The sequence below is a fragment of the Pantherophis guttatus genome, chromosome 3 (genome assembly GCF_059756535.1).
Source record: "Pantherophis guttatus breed Tessera chromosome 3, ASM5975653v1, whole genome shotgun sequence".
NCBI lineage: Eukaryota > Metazoa > Chordata > Lepidosauria > Squamata > Colubridae > Pantherophis > Pantherophis guttatus.
Genome location: NC_142065.1, coordinates 35,742,746 through 35,760,139, shown reverse-complemented (window position 1 = coordinate 35,760,139; position 17,394 = coordinate 35,742,746). Strand labels below are relative to the sequence as shown.

The following is a 17,394-nucleotide window of genomic DNA, read 5'->3' as shown; positions in this document are numbered from 1 at the left end:
TGCCATGAATCATTGACTCCTTGGGTCAAAAATTCGAAACAGATTAGTCAAGCTACCTTAATAACCACTTGTATGGAATTAGTATAGATTCTCAAATGCAAACTTGTAATATAAGCTTCCAAGTTTGTCATAACAATTATGACCAAATACTTCAGTGAAATGAAAAGGTTACAAGTGGCAATTACTGTATATAAGATGAAACCAGAAAACATTTCCAAGTATGGAAATTGAAATACAGATGTGCATATTATCTTGCTTTTTACTACATTTTGAGAAAATAGTGTAAAGACAGAATGTGTGATGAAATGCATGCTCATTATTGAATTCAGGAAATAGGAAGAGATCTGCCTTCTGTTACAGCAACAATTATATTTCTATTCAGATCTCCTATATAATGTACCATTTCAAACTATTGTAACACTTTACTGTTAACAATTTATAAAAATTGCTGTAACAATTTTTCACCTTTTTCAAACACTAAAAATGCATATGACACGTATACCAAAGTGATTATAAAATCAGCAGTATTGCGGAGTTATTTGGATCCAGAGTGAGCGACATTTGAAGAAATGTGGGGACCCAAAATGTATTCATTGGAAATGTATTCATTTCACTCCCAGGAAAATACGTTTGAGTAAACAAATATTTTATTCAGACTGTCTGGTTATTGTGAGGCCCATAAAAAGGCACAACAAACTCCATGTAAAGGCACCAACAAGCCTTCTTACATTTGAAGATTCATATCTACTTTGGACCCAAATAGTTGCATATTGCTTTAAATTTGCCATTTAAGTCGAGTCCAGAGAATTTCTCAGGAAATCTTTCAATAAATGTAGAATCCAATGTAATGAAAGAAATATTAAAGTTGCCTCAGATGATCAACTTCTGTGTCATGATACTCAATTTATAGAACTACTGTGCTCATATATTATCTACCTCTGAAACAAATATCTACCAGAAGATATAACTGCTACTGCTATGTAGAAAGCAGTATCTTCAAAAATCCTGTATTTAAGTATCATCATCCAGAATGTCCCATTAAACATTCACAGCCCTATAGGAAGAAAAAAGAAGCAGTACTATGTAGAAAACATTTCTAAGCATGTCACAGAAATAAAATTAGGGATACACTTTCAAATTATGTCCAGCAATTGATTAAATCTGTAGCAAATAACTTCACACTGGCATATTTGACAGTAGAAATGGTAGTAAGAATAAATATGACTACACAAATCAATAAGTTGCAACACAACTTATTAAGAATCCAAAGGTCATAAACCTGTTGGAAAACTAGCAACTAAACCTAGCAAATGCCCCAGCTCTTGATATTTGGATGAAAATATAACTATTTGCAAAAAAAAATACTGCTTAAGTTTTAGTATTTGTACATGTAGCAAATTGTGATCTTCTCATGCTACATTTTAGGTTGAAATAAAGTACACCTGAACTTAAAAATATTTTCAACACTGTCCTAAGTAATATGGTGAATAAACAGCATGGGATAGGGGAATGTGACTTTAAACAAATACTACAGAGTTTGACATCAGACAATTTAGCAAACTCCCACTAAGGGAAACCTATCCTCAAACAAAAACAGTATTGGAAAATCTGCAATTTTATATATGGAAAGAACAGAACTTACTAAGTATGCCCTAAAAATTTATTCTATTTCTCTTTGTTTGAACATATAAAAGTTCCATAAGGTAATCTGACCAACAGACATTATGAATTACAATTTTTAGAGATGTTGAAATAGGCCTACACTACACATAGTGCCCTATATTACAGAGCAGTTCAAAGATAAATTTAAGAGCTTCTCAAGCATTTAAGAGAAATGTCAGTTATTCACAGAAATATGGAAAGAAAGGGCTTGTTAGAAATGCTGGTTTTCATTATAGTAAAAACAGCACAGCAGAAAATCTAGCAATATTATTAGTAGTATAAAACAGCATTAAATAATATGCTCATAGAGAATAGTATCATTTATCCAGTACTGGATCATTTCAATGTCTTTTTTTACAGAATGAGTTATAATTTTAACAGAAAGCAAACATGTGTAAGTATTATAAATTGAATACTTTAATTATGTTTTTGAAAATTAAAAATTAAAAAATGATCTAGTCCGAACAGATCAATTCAAATTACCTAAAATTATCTAAGTAAGCAGGAATATTAAAATATACAGATTTAGTCTCATAACAAGGAAGTCAGAACTCTGATGGTATTCGCTTAAAAGCCTGCTTTCCTAGGTTAAAATATAAATTATGACTTGTATGTTACAGAATATTATACACTGTAGCTTTTGTACCATATGTATGTGTGTGTGTGTATGTGTGTGTATACACACACACACACACACATATACAGACACACAGAGCAGATATTTATTTTCCATCTATTAAAGATATACTGATCTGACCAATTAAATGCTAGTTTTGCTTCTTGGCAATCTGGCCTTTTAATGTAGAATCCAAACAGTTAATTAAAACAAACTATATAGATAATGCATTTTCAGAAGCAATATCTAGTTCAACAGATCATAATCCACCATAAGACTTAGCACAGTAATCTACAATTCACACAAGCAAATTCAGGTATAATTCTCTAAAAAGACCTTGCCCCACACCCAAGTTGTAACAAACCACTGTTGAAACTTTTGTGCATTTCAAAACTAGTTTGTGACTTAGTATGCCTAGGTTAACTACAAATTAAAATCAGGTTTTTAAGCAAGGTGAGGTTTTTTTTTTCCTTACTAAACACTGTCTAGTTACATGAGTGAAATATTTTCAAACTGTCAAGCAAAAAATACGTACATTTACTTATTTAAAAATATCTACAAAGAACTACACATTTTTGGGAAACAAACCACGTGTACGGATTTAACCTCTGCAGATATACACCGTAGAAAGTTCGTTTCCCCCCCCCCACCTGAACATCTTCGGCCCAGTAACTATTCAAAAAAAAAAAATACCACAGTAGTAAACAGACTTTCTATTCTCCTTCCAGTAGTTATTACGATGGCTCTTTACTAAACGCCCTTATTCTCTCGGGTCATCAGCCTTTCGTTAATACACAACAGCACACACTGCGAAGTTTTAAGGCCCTTCCCGCGAGAATATCTAAAGCAATAAAGAAATAGTTAGGAATCTTGTGGCGAAATATATCCCGATCATAATCATGAGACTCAGGAAAACCTCTACTCCAGGAAACCTTCCGCGCGAAAATAAAAACACCGATTTCCAAAACTAAACCATACCATTCGACTTCCCTCGTTTTCTCCCGCCACCCCCGGGCACCACGTAAGAGGCCTGTACACCCACCCACCCCACAGGAGCTGGGACTTCCAGTCCGGCTGACCAGAATTAAATCAAAGACAAAAAGAAATGGGCCCGCCACCGAGAAAGCCTAACGCAGACACTCTTTAAGTCTCGCAGAACCTTCGCTGCTATTTCCCCGGAATAGTTCATAAAAGAGAGCCGTCAAAAATATGGAAGCTATTACCTGCTCTGCCGGCCTCTCGCTTCTGGCTCAGGTGTTTATGAGGCGGAGGGATACTGCCAGGGCCGTCGTTTGCTTGCTCTGGATCCAAATACGCGTGAGGAGAGGGGTGCTGGCCCTTAAACGAAAAAATTATCTCAGCAACAGGAGCAGGCAAAAAAAAGCTAGACTAAGAATGACCTCGAAAAATCAGTACGAGCAAAGCCAAGGAAGCTTCGCAACAAGAACACACGGACTCCGCTTTAGGCAAAGGCGACTGCTCCCTGAAATGGCGCCCGCCGCGTCCTGATGCTTGTAGGAGGATCTGTGTTGCCGCTATGGGGATGCCCAGACCTTGCTGCACGGGCTCTCGCGAGATTTCCGTACAAATCGATTGTGCGTACTACGAAATTCTCGCGAAGAATGCGTATCTCGCGAGGAAGGTGTTCGAAGAAAGCAAATTCAACAACTCGTAAGAGCGGTACGTCGTTTATCAAACCGCATCCAAAAATGAGGTCTATTCCATACGTGGTCAACATTCTCGCGAGAAGTTGTGTAATTTTGCGCGTCATAAAAGAAGGCAAAAATATTAGGCTCTACGTAGTAGGTGGAATGGGTTGAATTTACGGATGCCAGTTTAAAAAACGGTTGAAAAGGGTTATATGTATTTTAAAAATTGTACGTTCTGGGTTTGATAGACTTAATTTTCAACGGTTTATTTTTTGGAGAATAATGTGATTGTAAATACTGTGAATACATTGCAAATCCTAAATAAGTAATTGCTCAGTGAGACATTCATGGAATTGCACATCGTTCAACTACCCTTAGTTAGGTAAACAAATACTACAATTACATATAAATACAATTTAAATAAATGGGAGATGTTCAACATAAGTTGTTCGCCTGTGTAGAAAGTTAGCATCCACCCCACTCCTAGAAGAATGAAATAATTCTAGGAAATATTAAAAAGGCAGAATATTTCCCTGGATGAGAAAAGGAGAAATATGTTTTTAAAGACAAAGTGTCAAGCTTCCAAGGAACATGTTCCATGAAATAAAATTCAAGGCATCCATTTTCCATTAGAATCTATTTATTAGGAACATATCAAATTGGCAAGGACTTGGTGTAATTCCGACTGACCCAGATCTGGAATTACACCCAATAAAAAACAAAAGACAGAAACCTCCTCTCTGAGTCACAATCTCCAATCAATTCTCAGGCCATCAGTCCGGTGACTCCAAACCCCACCTTCCTCCAGCTGCAGGCATCTCTGTTCCCACGGGAAGGAATGCCACCTAAACATAACATTCCCCCTTTATCTCTATAACCTCCCTCTCAACAGTTTGAGAGTGGTGAGCCTGAAGTAATACTAAATTCCTTTGCTAGCAAACCTACAAGCTAAGAAAAGAATAGACAATAAAAAATGGCTACACATATGTCATCTTCAGGGCCGACACAAAAAGGACCTCCCTGCAGCTCCCTGCCCCCAGCAGATATTTGGTGCGCATTGACTGGGCCAGCCTATCTACAAGGCAATTGGACCTTCAGCTCCAGGGTGATAGGATTAAGACATGACCTCTCAGGGCATAATAGGATTAGCCCTCTACCCATCTAACAGCAGGGCTCCTCGAATTGCAAAATCACCTGGGGACATTACAATCCATCCACTATGCTACTGATGGTCTTCTTTTTCCTAGATTCAGTGATGAAATCCGCCCAGTTCTATCTGCCTCACCGAACCGGTAGTGTCGGGAGGCTCTGCTAACCCGCTGGGACATCATTATGTCCCTTTTTTTACCTTCTGCACATGCGCAGAAGGTTCTGTGCGTACGCATAGCGTGCGTGCACACGCTCCCGCACACTCCCGTTCCCGAACTGGTAGCGAACGTAAGTGGATTTCACCACTGCCTAGATTTATAAGTTACAATATTTCTTTGCCTAATGTGTGTGTATATTATACTTTGAGACTAGCTGTCCTCTAAAGATGCTTTTTTATTTTCCTTGAAGACGTTTCATTTCTCATTCAAGTTTGAACTGAAGAAGCTTATTGGATGAGAAGTCAAACATCTTCAAGGAAAACAAAGTCCAGTTGCCTTTTGAAAAAGCACTTTTGGGATAACCATGACCTGGATGACCAAGACTCTCCATAGACATTTGAAACTAGCTGTTTACACATTGACTGTGAACTCTGAGTTGATTAATGGTATTGTGAGAAGATAAAGACTTATTGAACACCAAAGTTCAAAAGCATCAATAGTCTTCTCATTCTGTTTCTTCAAACTCCAGGTGTGAAAAGAGGAGCTGACAAATGGCATCAATACTCCCATGGGACTGGAAGTTATGTTTCTATGAACAATGGAGGATGCTGTGGTGCCAGCACTTGCTCTATGATCTTTTCAAATGCATCTTCCATTGCTCCCAGCTCTGCAAGCCTACATTTGACTCTGTCATAGAAAGCTTTCAGTCCCATGGGAGTATTGATGCTGTTGGAGTAAGAGACAACGAAGTACCAAATTGTATCTATTATACATTCTGCTAAAAGTTTCTGCTGGAAGTTCTAGAGTTGAAGTCAGGAACTCATAATAACCTCTGCCTTAGATTAGTCAGATTTAAGCAATTATTGTGACAATCCAACCCACAGAATCCTCTGTGCCTTGACTGTAGGAATTCTGGTTCAATATGTTTTGCTGCCCAAACTGAACTTTGATGACTTTTAATCTGCACTGGACTTTGACCACGCTATTGTTTACTAATTCTATTGTGTCTTGTTCTGTTACTGATCCTACAATGCTAGACTGCTTTGAAAGTACCTGCATAACACAATATTTCTTGTCCACAAGTAGCATGGGTTTAGTTACATATTTATTATAAACATTTGAGGTGGAAATAGAATTATAAACCAAATTATGGTAGTCTAGTAGCATTAGAATTATAACGTTTTACTTTATTTAAAAAGTATTCAGACACAAACATTTACCTGGTTGGTCTAATTTTTCCATTAATACCATTTTCCCTCTCCAAAATCCAATGATACAGCAAAATCTGAAAATTAATGTGTCAAAGCCCAATGGGCTTCTAATATTATCACAAGTATCCTTTATACATTTATCCATACATTAACTAAGGGGTCATCATACATCCTTTTCTTAATTTTTGCTCGCTAAAGAATTATTGTTAAGTACTCCATTTATTGTCTTGCAGTGTTTACTTCTATTACATACTGCCTTTACCACGTTCAGTAACCAAACTTCAAATTTTTATTCATGCCTACCATTCCATGTTCACTTTTATCATATATTTCCTCTAAACCAATAAGTATACATTAAACTTAATTTCTGACATGAACATATTTTTCAATTAGTTGCTGAAGATCTCACCCTTTTGTGACAAAAATACATGTATTTGCTCAGGCACAGATATATATAGTATTGGTAAAATCAAAGTTGCCTACGTCTCTAAAAGTTTATTTAAATGGGTTGATTCTACTGCATAATGGCATATATACAATTCATCAAAAAATGGGATTTATGACTCAAGAAGACAATGGGCAGAAGTAGAGCTTTGGTAAAAAGCAGAATTTATATCCTTTTAAGTTATTTTAATCTTCTGTATGAATATGCTACCATAATTCCATTTTGGTCTTCCGGAAATATGAAATAGTAAGCTACTTAGGCTATTGCAGAATACTTTTATTTATTGTTGAAAATAAATGTTAGCTTTTCAACTCATGAGACCACCTATTACAATGCTTTCCCTCTTCATTCCAACAGAATTAAAAATTATTTTTTTTATCCAGCACAGAAAAAAAACTTAATTGTAAACAGAGTTTAAAGTGTTTACTGTTTAATAGGTTTACTGTTCAGTACACTGACAAAAACATTTAAAGGATTTCAAAAGAGTTTGCAATTAGCCCACGAGTAGTACAGAAAGGCAAAACAAAATACACGTGTGCACATGAATATACACACACACACACTCACAGATAGAGAGGAGGGAGGGGGAGAGAGAGAGAGAGAGAACAAAGAACGCTGGAGATCTGTCATACCTTTGCTGACTTCCTCAGAACAACTGGATTGCTATGGTCTTTTAGAAAAAATTGTACTACCAAAAATTGTACTACCAAGTAGTTTTACTTCAGAATATATAAGGATCAGTGGTCCGTTGCTACCGGTTCGCACTGGATCAGGCGAACTGGTACCGGTGGCAGCAGGAGGCTCTGCCCACGCGCCCAGACGCGTGCAAACGCCCATGAGCAAATCAGTAGCAATGAGTTTTGAAACCTGCTCAATAAGGATGCATAGAAATGAAACATTGGCAAGATTGCATGACAAACAAATACATATATAGCAAACTTGCTCATTAGTTTCAATTCATTGATGGCTACTAATATTACAGGTAGTCCTTGCCTACCAAATGCCTCATTCAGCAACCATTTGAACTTGCAATGGTGCTGAAAAAATGACTAGTGCCCACATTTACGACCTTTTCAGCATCCCTGTCTCGTGATCACCATTAGTCTTTATGTGTTGTCCTGTACCTGTGTTTTTCTCCCCCCACTTTCCAGCATGGAGAGGAAGAGATTACAAGAGAGTAATGGATACTCTGGATTGTTTGTGTAGGTTGTAGGGCATTTGCAGTTCCTATCCCTCAGTACAATCAGAGCTGCTGGTGCCATTGCATTGCTTTTAATATGCATTCTCCATTGTATGCCTGCTTACTTTCCTGTAATCCCTTCCTCTTTAATTAATGTAAATGCAAATTTTAATTCCCTTTTTGTTAATTATCTCAGCTACAGGGTAAGCATTCCAAATTATTTCTCACTTAGCAACCATTTTGCTTAAAGACAAAACTGCCAGGCCCAATTGTGGTTGCTAATGGAGGACTACCTGTATTGCAGATAAATAATGAATGGAATGCCACAAGGAATAGTCTTAGCTTCTCTATTCTTCAGTATGTTTGTTCATGATTTGATGAAGAGATTAAATGAGTGCTTCCAATATCAGCAAATGACAAAATTAGAAAGTTTGGACTTTAATTTGTCTTTTAGGGTATTAGTTACAACTTAAGACAAGAACACACATTTAAAACATTATTATTGCCTATCAGGTGAAAACTTGGAGATCTTAATCTTCTTCTTCCAGAGGCTTTCTGGATATACATAATGTAGTTCTGTCACCTGCCTTGATGTGGGATTTTGTAATTCTTGCTGCCTCCAGCTATTTTCTAGGAACTGTCTCATTTGGGTCCCCCTTTCCAACTCTTTCGGTAAGATAGTGGATTTCCACACAGTGTGTTAATTTCTACTAATTTAAAAGGAAAAAAGGAAAATATTAAATGCTATATTCATTTCTTGTCCTTAAAATGTTGAAGCATGTGACCAGAGAAATCAATCTTTACTTCCCCTCCTACTTTTGAGACCAATCTATACTAATTGCATGAGATAAATGAAATTAAACTTTATTAAAATTAGGAAAAGGTAAGCATTCAATTTTTACTTTGAGTGATGCATTACAAAACAATCAGTGAAAGAAATAAAAATAGCTGTTATAACGATAAGCAGTATATTAGAGGAATTTATTTAGAAGTAGCTCTATTGCAAAGAGATACCAAGTTGCTGAATTGTTAAGATTGCACAGGAGCATTGTTATTTTGTTTTGTTCTAACTCTAATACCAGAGACAGTAAATTGGACTAAAATTTTATAGCCAAAGTAAAAATAATAATATTCAATATTTCTAGTTAAATCCATTATTTCCTAAGATGATCAGATTTCTAAAGTTATAGTCCATTTTCTTGGAGTTTTTCATTCTTTTTCAGACATTCAGGAATGTTGTTGTGTAGCCATGGTAATCAGCTGCTTGGATTCCCATCTGTCCAAGAACTACCTGAAATGTTAAAAAAAAAAAGTTATTCTAACTGGAGAGGGATAGTTAATTTTTTTACATAAGCACTTCTCCCTCACTGGTAGTAGGAAAACCTCAGTTTGCCTGGCATGTAGTTAACTTAATAATTTCAATATAGTTATAGAGATGGAACAATGGGAATTCCAATGGAAAAATAATATTAAATTTGCTTCAAATATTATGTTAAATGAGAATCAGTACAAGATGTTTTATTATATCTCATCATTATTGCAATTACAATTGCCAAAATGAGCACCTTTCTCCATAATGCTGGGAATGCAAAGAACAGATTAGATTCTCCTTCTGTATGTGTAGCAATGTTGCAAAGCCCAACAATAATAGAAAATAATAATTTTTGAAAGCCATAATTCCTCCCTGGAATTTTTAAATTAAATTTTACTAACCTATATACATCTTAAAATATACTGAACTGGCATTGATATATTGAGACAGCTACAACAATTTTATTTGGTTTCTATTGGAAAAGATATAATTAGAGCCTCTCTAAGGAATAATTATTTACTAAATTTCAGGAATACAATTAAATGTCAAAATAACTATAATTTAAAATCTAATGTACAATTAAAACTTATTTAGAAACATTTTAGACTATAATTCTACACATGGAATTGTGCCACATCTGACATTTGAGTTTATATTTAAATTTGACATATATGTATACTCTTAATGCATTGTTCATTATCCATAAATTGTCTTTTTTATTCTTATTGATTTTAATCATGTTAACCAAATGTTTTAAAAGTTCAACAGAGGCATGTTTTCAAGAAATCAGATATGAAATGTTTCATAAAAATTGTGTATTTGAATATATTAAATTTATGATATTTTAGACTTAAGAGTTGTTAGCTGTACACTTCTATTTTAATTGCTTAAACTATTTATGATTTTTCTTATAATACTATAATTTCTATTTTTCTATAACCTTTTAAGCATGAATTACGGTAGTATTATACTTTTCTCTAAAACTGTAACATTTCTTTTCAAAACAATTAAATGGGGAAAAGTTATATATCTCCCAAATAGGATAAAGAAGCATAATGGTTTCAGTTGATGAAAGTATGTGTGCTTCAAGCAGAATATCCTGAAATAGATTGTTATGAAAACAGATTGCTATGAAAAGAATGCCAAGGAAGGTAGGTGAGATTTCTCTCTTCATTGGAAAAAGCTGCCACCAGGGGTTGCCATTGTATTATATTTGAAATAAGGCACCTTAGGCACAATTTCCAAAGAGAAGTTAATAGTAAATAGTTCAAGGCCATTTCTGCCTTGTTTGTCAGAAGAGGATGCTGTTTTGAATGGATTATGCTTCCATACTCGTTTTCTTTAGGACTTCCATACATTATCTTTATATTAGCAATGAAGTTTACTGTAGTACAATAAAATTACAGCTAATGTTACAGTGGATGGAGATCTGAAAAACCATAAAATAGTATTAAGTATGTTTGTCATTTTGAGTTATTTATAAAAATAAAGACAGGATATAAATATAAATAAATAAAAATAAGTAAAAAATAAAATGACTATATTATTACTTTCAAAAGCCATGCATTCTCTTATATGCATTAGTGTGCTCGAAACTAAATGAATAATAAACCTCTGGTTATTTGTCCACTTGGCTATTACTAACAAAATATCAATTTGCATTTAGTTTCCAAATGAAAATGTAATGATCAGGATCATATTCTGTGGGGAAATGGTGGAATTTTTTATATTTCAGTATACCCAAAGCCAGCTTCTTATGTGTTTTCATGACATGTTGCTTTATGCAGGGAAATATATCTATGCGAGTCAACTTGCAGTAGTACCCCATTCTTTTAAAATTCTTGATAGATTTTGAAAAAGATAAGATAGATCCCAGGGTAGCTATTTTCTAGCTTAGGTGAGTCTCGAGATGCAGGATGAAACTCATGATCTAATAAAACGAGCGATTACCGAAAGGAAATATGTTGGTATTATCAGATCGAAAAAAAGCACAACAATGCTTTTATTAAACGAAATTGTTTAACACTGTTACACTCCCGGGTCAAACTGCCCCTCTCCAACATAGGGACTGCAGAGCGGGGTCCTGCCCAGTTTAATATACGCGAAGCGGGGAGGGGCAGCGGCGGCGGCGGCGGCAGGCAGGATCAGGTTTCACATCCTGATCCTGTCTGGCTTGGGACCGAGAGCCTTCGCTCACCCTGAGGGGCGCAGGGAGAAAAATCCGGATAGCGCGGCCTGAGTGGAGATATGGCGGCGGAAAAGTGAGTGTAGTTTGGGGGGAGAGGCGAAAATTTCGGGTCAAGGCATGAGGGGGGTGCCCTCTCGGTCTGCCTCTTACCTGTTGAGCTGGGTGGGGCGCAGGGCTGGGCCCCAGGCGCCGCCAAAGTATCTCGAGACGCCGACGCCGCCATTCCGCGCTCCTTTTTGCACGGAACGCGCGGCCGAAGAACCTCGGAGGGTTGAGGGAAGAGACCGAAACAACTTTGGGGGTTTCGTTTGCAGGACCTAAACGAGCAAACGGCTCAGAGAGTTTCCCAGGAGTTTTTCGGCTTCGAGCTCAGTCGAGGCTAAAGAGGCAAAAGACAGTACGCGAGATGGCGGTGGAAGAGAAAGTTTACGGTGAAGAAGTGGGTTAGGGGCTTAGCTGGGCGAGCTGAGGTGTAGTTTACTTCACCCCTTGCCTTTTCTAATTGTCTAATGCTCGCGCGTTTCTTTTTGGAGGAAGATACACTTGGGCCGCCTTTAAAGTAAGTGGCGTTTGGAAAATATAACTTTGTGGAACAAAAATCTAAGTTTTCTCTTTGGTCTCAATAAATAAGGCTGGATAGATAGATATAGGGATATATCCTTCTTAACTGCGATATATATATATTATCCTGTTGACATGTGTGAGCTGAACCATTGTGGTTTGCAGTCAGTGGGTTGTGACAAAATTTATTGTGAATTGGGTCAATCCAGTTTGTTCAAACCATCTGAACATAGTTATCATAAATAGTATTTCTGCTCCTGGTGACAAGAGATAGAATTCTTCTTTCATATTAAAGAAGGGTTACTTCTTGTCATTGCTAATTAATCCTTTTGGCTGTGAGTTTTATAACTAGAGGACATTGACCACAGGGCAGTATATATTTTTAAATGTCACTTCTATTAATATTTACATAGGCATTGCTGTGGTTTAGATATTCAGTAAAATAATGTTCTTTTTGCTGTTCATTTCCAATTTACAGTACATAATAGGAAGAATCTTTTTCTTCATGATTTGTTTTTGATTGTCAGGAATATTGTAGAATATATGTATAATATCTTCATAGATTTCTTCGGAGCATAGTTCGTATTTAATAATAATAAAATTGATGATTATTAGTGACCCTTTCATAGCAGAGAAAGAGAATTTCTAGTTTGTAGTTGAATTTTGGCCTACTGCATATTCCATCCCCTTACTAAGGGCAAAACCAGGATATTTCTTTGTGCCTTTTATTTGGCTCTCACATTTCATGAAAAATGAAAAAGGGGAGGGGGGCTAACTGGAGGGTGCAGTATTAACTATTCACTTTAGGGACTGTCAGATCCTGAGATAATTTCAAGTCCATAAAATATCAATCACTTTGGGGGCCAAAAAGGACAGATAATTTGAGATTTTTCATATATTGCACTCCTAAATTTGTAAATACATTATTTTGAAACTATATTCTTTATTTTTTCCAAAATATATTTACATTCTATTACCCTGTTTCCCCCAAAATAAGACATCCCCTGATAATAAGCCCAATCCGGCTTTTGAGCGCATGGCAATAAAGCCAAGCACTTATTTCAGGGTTCAAAAAAATATAAGACAGTCTTATTTTCGGGGAAACACAATATATTTGTGAAACTAGACAAATCATAGAATCATAGGATTGCAAGAAATCTTGGAGGTCTTCTTGTCCAACCCCCTGTGCAAGGCAGGGTTCCCTCATAGCATTTTGGGCAAATGGTTGTCCAATTGTTCCTTGAAAAATCTTCAAGGATAGAACAGGAGCAACTCTGTGGCAAGCTGTTCCACTGTCAGGAAATTTCTCCTCATTTCCAGATTGGATCGCCCTCTGACAAGCTTCTACCCATTGCTTCTCATCCTACCCCAGGTTCTATGGAGAATAAATCAACATCCTTTTCCCTGTGGCAGCCTTCAAGTCTCCTCTCGGTCTCCACTCAGTCTTCTGTCATGTCTCCTCTCAGTCTTCTTTTACTTAAGCTAAGCATACTTAGTTCCTTTATTTAGGCGCTCTTCAAAGGATTTAATCTCCAGATCCATTATGATCTTTGTTGCTATTATCTGCCCTCTTTCTAGGGCCTCAACATCTTATTTGTATTGTGACCAGAATTGGACACAGAAATCTGGCCTCACCAGTGCCTTATAGAGAGTACTATAATTTCTCTTGATCTTGATACTCTGTTGATGTAGCACTGTGTTGGCTTTTTTGGCAGCTGCAGGATGCCCCTTCTGCCAGCATGGGTAGGGGCAAACTAATCCCATCAGAATGAGCTGTTTTCTCAGTTAGCCTGGACCATGCCATAAAGGGTTGAAAGGAGATAACTAACACCTTGAATTGGATCAAGAAGCAAACTGTCTGCCAGTGAGCTCACAGAACAGCAATATAACATGAGCCACCCTAGGAACCACAAGAACTGCCTCAGCAGCTATGTTTTGCACCAGCTAAGGTCTGCCCACCTGGGAATATCAGCAAATTAGATAATTAGAGCCTATAGTTTAGGAAATGAAACAAATAGTGTGTAATGTAAAATATTCTCTAAAGAATCTAAATCAGGAACATCCGAATTACCAACTGAAGGTTTGATATATTTCCAGTGTAAAGTAAGACAATAATACCTAATCAATAAGACTCAGAGAATTCAGTGTTATTTGCTTCCAAATAAGTGCATATAAAATTGAGCCTAACTTAACAAAGAAACAGAATGGTTTAAAATTAAGTTTCAGTCTGTTTAGTAAGGCATATTTCTTTGGGTTGGTCATTAACTCTCACCCCAATTTACTTGAAGAATTGCTATAAGAGTAAAATTGGAAGACAGTATATTATTTTGTGTTCCTAGAGTAGGGGACATATAACTCAAATACATTTTGTTATTTTTAATTGTTTAATAAAATTAATTTTTGAGGCCATAGTCATGGACATTTAGGAATGTAGATACCTCGTATGTCATACCTCAGATATATTACTAAATCATATCATCATTTAAATTTCTTAATACAAATCAACTACTTTATCACCAAGTCTTGTCAAAATCTACACCTAAGACTACCTGGAGTCTTAAATGGATCACAATAATTAGAACATAGGTAAACTCACCTAACTTAAGGTGGATTAGTGAATAATGTTTCATAAAAGGAATAAACATATCTAAGTACATACTTTTATATTGCATTTATTTTTAAACAGATGAGTGACAGTTCATTTAGCCTGCAAACTGATCTGTAGGTTAGAGATCCAGTTTGCATAGAATAGCCATGAAAATGCTTGCTAGAGGTGAATCTGGCATTCATTGTGCTTGTGGCATTCTGGCCAGAGTCACCTAATAGTGTACACTCCCTGCACACAATGTTATAGTTATAACCTACTGCTAAGTACAGCACTAATGTTCTTTAGCTGTAACAGAGAATACCAAATTTGGCATCGTACAGCTAAGGCTGGAAACCTTATCTAACCTGTCCATCTTACTCAAAAGGTTTCTGTGGTTTGATTCAACAAATCATGAGCAGCAGAGTTCAATACTTATGAACCCATGCCTATGGAATATTGTGAATTGGATTATGAGTGTTATAAATGGTAAAGTATAAAGCCTAAGGAACATGAGACATTATTGATGCAGATAATCGAGAAAGCCAAAAAATGCCGAAAAATGAAATAGTGCTGAGGGAGTCAAATGTTCAGTAAAGTAATGGCACGGGGCAAAAATTACCTTTGTGTCTAGTTGTTGTGGCATGCAATGCTCTATAGCAGTGTCCTGAGAGGAGAAGTTGAAATAGATTATGCCCAGGTTGTCAGGGGATCTGTAGATATTTTCTCAGCCCCCTTTCTGGTTCGTGCAGTATAAAGATCTTCAATGGAAAGCAGGCTAGTTGTGTTTTTTTCTGCAGTCCTAACTATCCATTGAAATCTGTAACTCTCCTGTTTGGTTGCTGTGCCAAACCAGACAGTAATTGAGGTACAATTGACAGACTCAGTAATCCCTCTGTAGAACTGTATCAGCAGATCCTTGGGCAATCTGAGTTTTCTGAGTTGATGCAGGAAGAACATTCTTCATTGTGCCTTTTTAATGATGGTTGTAATGTTAGGCGTCCATTTCAAGTCCTTAGAGATAATAGAACCTGGAAACCTGGAAGGTGTCTACTGTTTATACTGTGTTGCCTAATATTGTAAGAGGTGATAGAATATGAGAGTGTCTTCGAAAATGTACTATCATCTCTACAGTTTTAAGAGTGTTCAGCACCAGATTGTTCTGGTTGCACCACAGAGCCAGTTTTTCTACTTCCCTCTGTATGCAGACTCATCATCATCTTGAATGAGACCAATGACTGATGTGTCATCTGCAAACTTCAGTACTTTAACAGAGGGATCCTTCAAGATGAGTCATTGGTATAGAGAGAAAATAGTAATGGAGAGAGCACACAGTGCTAATTGAATGGTATTCCATGTGATTTCCCTAGCTGCTTTCAGGCACAGCTAGGTGAGTCAGTTTAGAGGAGGATTTTAGGAATGATGGTGTTGAATGCCAAGCTGAAGTCTACAAAAAGGACCCTTACATTGTTTGGGGATTCAAGATGTTGTAAGATGTAGTGCAGTGTCATATCGACAGCATCATCTGCTGATCTATTTGCACAGTAGGCAAATTGAAAGGGGTCTAGCAGCAGATCTGTTATAGCTTTCAGGTAGGCCAACACTGACCTTTAGAAGGCTTTATAATTATGGATGCCAGAGCCACCTGTCTGTAGTCATTCAACTTTTTGATGTAGGTCTTCTTGGGCATCAGGATGATAGTAGAGTATTTGAAGCAAGAAGGAACATAACACATTTCCACTGATCTATTAAAGATGGGGGTGAAGATGGAGGCCAGTTGATCAGCACAAATTTTCAAGAAAGAGGGAGTTACCCTGTCTGTCCTGCTGCCTTTTTACCTTTTTGTCTGTGAAATAAACCTCACACATCTTTTTCTGTGATCACTAGAGGTGGAGGGCCCAGAGGGTTGGAGTGGGTGTAGAAGACATAGCTGTTGTTGGTGTAGCTGTTATATTCCAGTATATGGTGATAAAGGAAAAATTAAAAATACATTTTGGGGGGAAATTGTGCAACATTCTGAAAGAATGCTACTCAGGGAGAAAAATTACTCTGCTAGTTGTCATGAATGAAATGGGTGTAGGAACCAGTGCTGTGGAGTCGGAGTCAGAGTCGAGGAGTCGGAGTCAGAGGAAATTTTGGGTACCTGGAGTTGGAGTCGGAGTCGGAAGTAAAAAAAAAACCTGAGGAGTCGGAGTCATTTATCTCCCGACTCCACAGCCCTGGTAGGAACAAATGAAAGTTTAGAAAAAGTGAATGAGACATTTGCAGAACAAAGCATGAATGAGAATGTTAACTGTTTTGTGAAGTTTGTCCTTATAAAAATAGTTGTCTGTAAAAATGTAATGGTAATTACAAATGTATGGTAATTACAAATGAAGTATAAACAATATTTTAAGATTTTAATCTATTTCCTCTACAGAAATGTCATGTCCTTTATATAAATTAGAATAATTCTGATGAAATTGCTTGTTGCATAGCCAGATTATCTTTTTAATGAAGTATCATCCTCTTAAATTTTCAATATGATTTTATTTTTTATAATTTATATGCCAGCCATTTACTTGGATTATTTTACATATTCAAAGGTTCTTTTACTTTACATGGTTCATTTTTATTTTTATTTCTTATTGTTAATATAGATAGTAGTTGTTATAAAATTTGTTCAGAAATATCTATCTT

At 36.5% G+C, this 17,394-nt stretch overlaps 2 protein-coding genes across 5 annotated transcripts in view; one reads left to right on the top strand and one right to left on the bottom strand.

Annotated features, from left to right (window-relative positions):
* The window catches only part of RBM39 (RNA binding motif protein 39), a 33,200-nt gene extending 29,195 nt beyond the window's left edge, over positions 1-4,005 (bottom strand). For both annotated transcript variants that reach the window (XM_034414112.3, XM_034414113.3), the window contains exon 1: positions 3,502-4,005. The gene's annotated coding sequence lies outside the window, so the exon portion shown is untranslated. The remainder of the gene's footprint in view (positions 1-3,501) is intronic.
* Positions 3,888-17,394, top strand: part of LOC117663711 (rho GTPase-activating protein 39-like) — an 81,508-nt gene continuing 68,001 nt past the window's right edge. The window contains exon 1 of one of the 3 annotated variants that reach the window (XM_087889262.1): positions 3,888-3,958. Coding sequence is in view for 2 of the 3 variants with exons in the window: in XM_034414110.3 (XP_034270001.2) it covers positions 12,080-12,129 (50 nt within the window). In the remaining variant the exon portion in view is untranslated. Of the gene's footprint in view, positions 3,959-11,419; positions 12,130-17,394 lie in introns of those variants that run through there. The other 2 variants (XM_034414111.3, XM_034414110.3) reach the window with 2 other exon arrangements.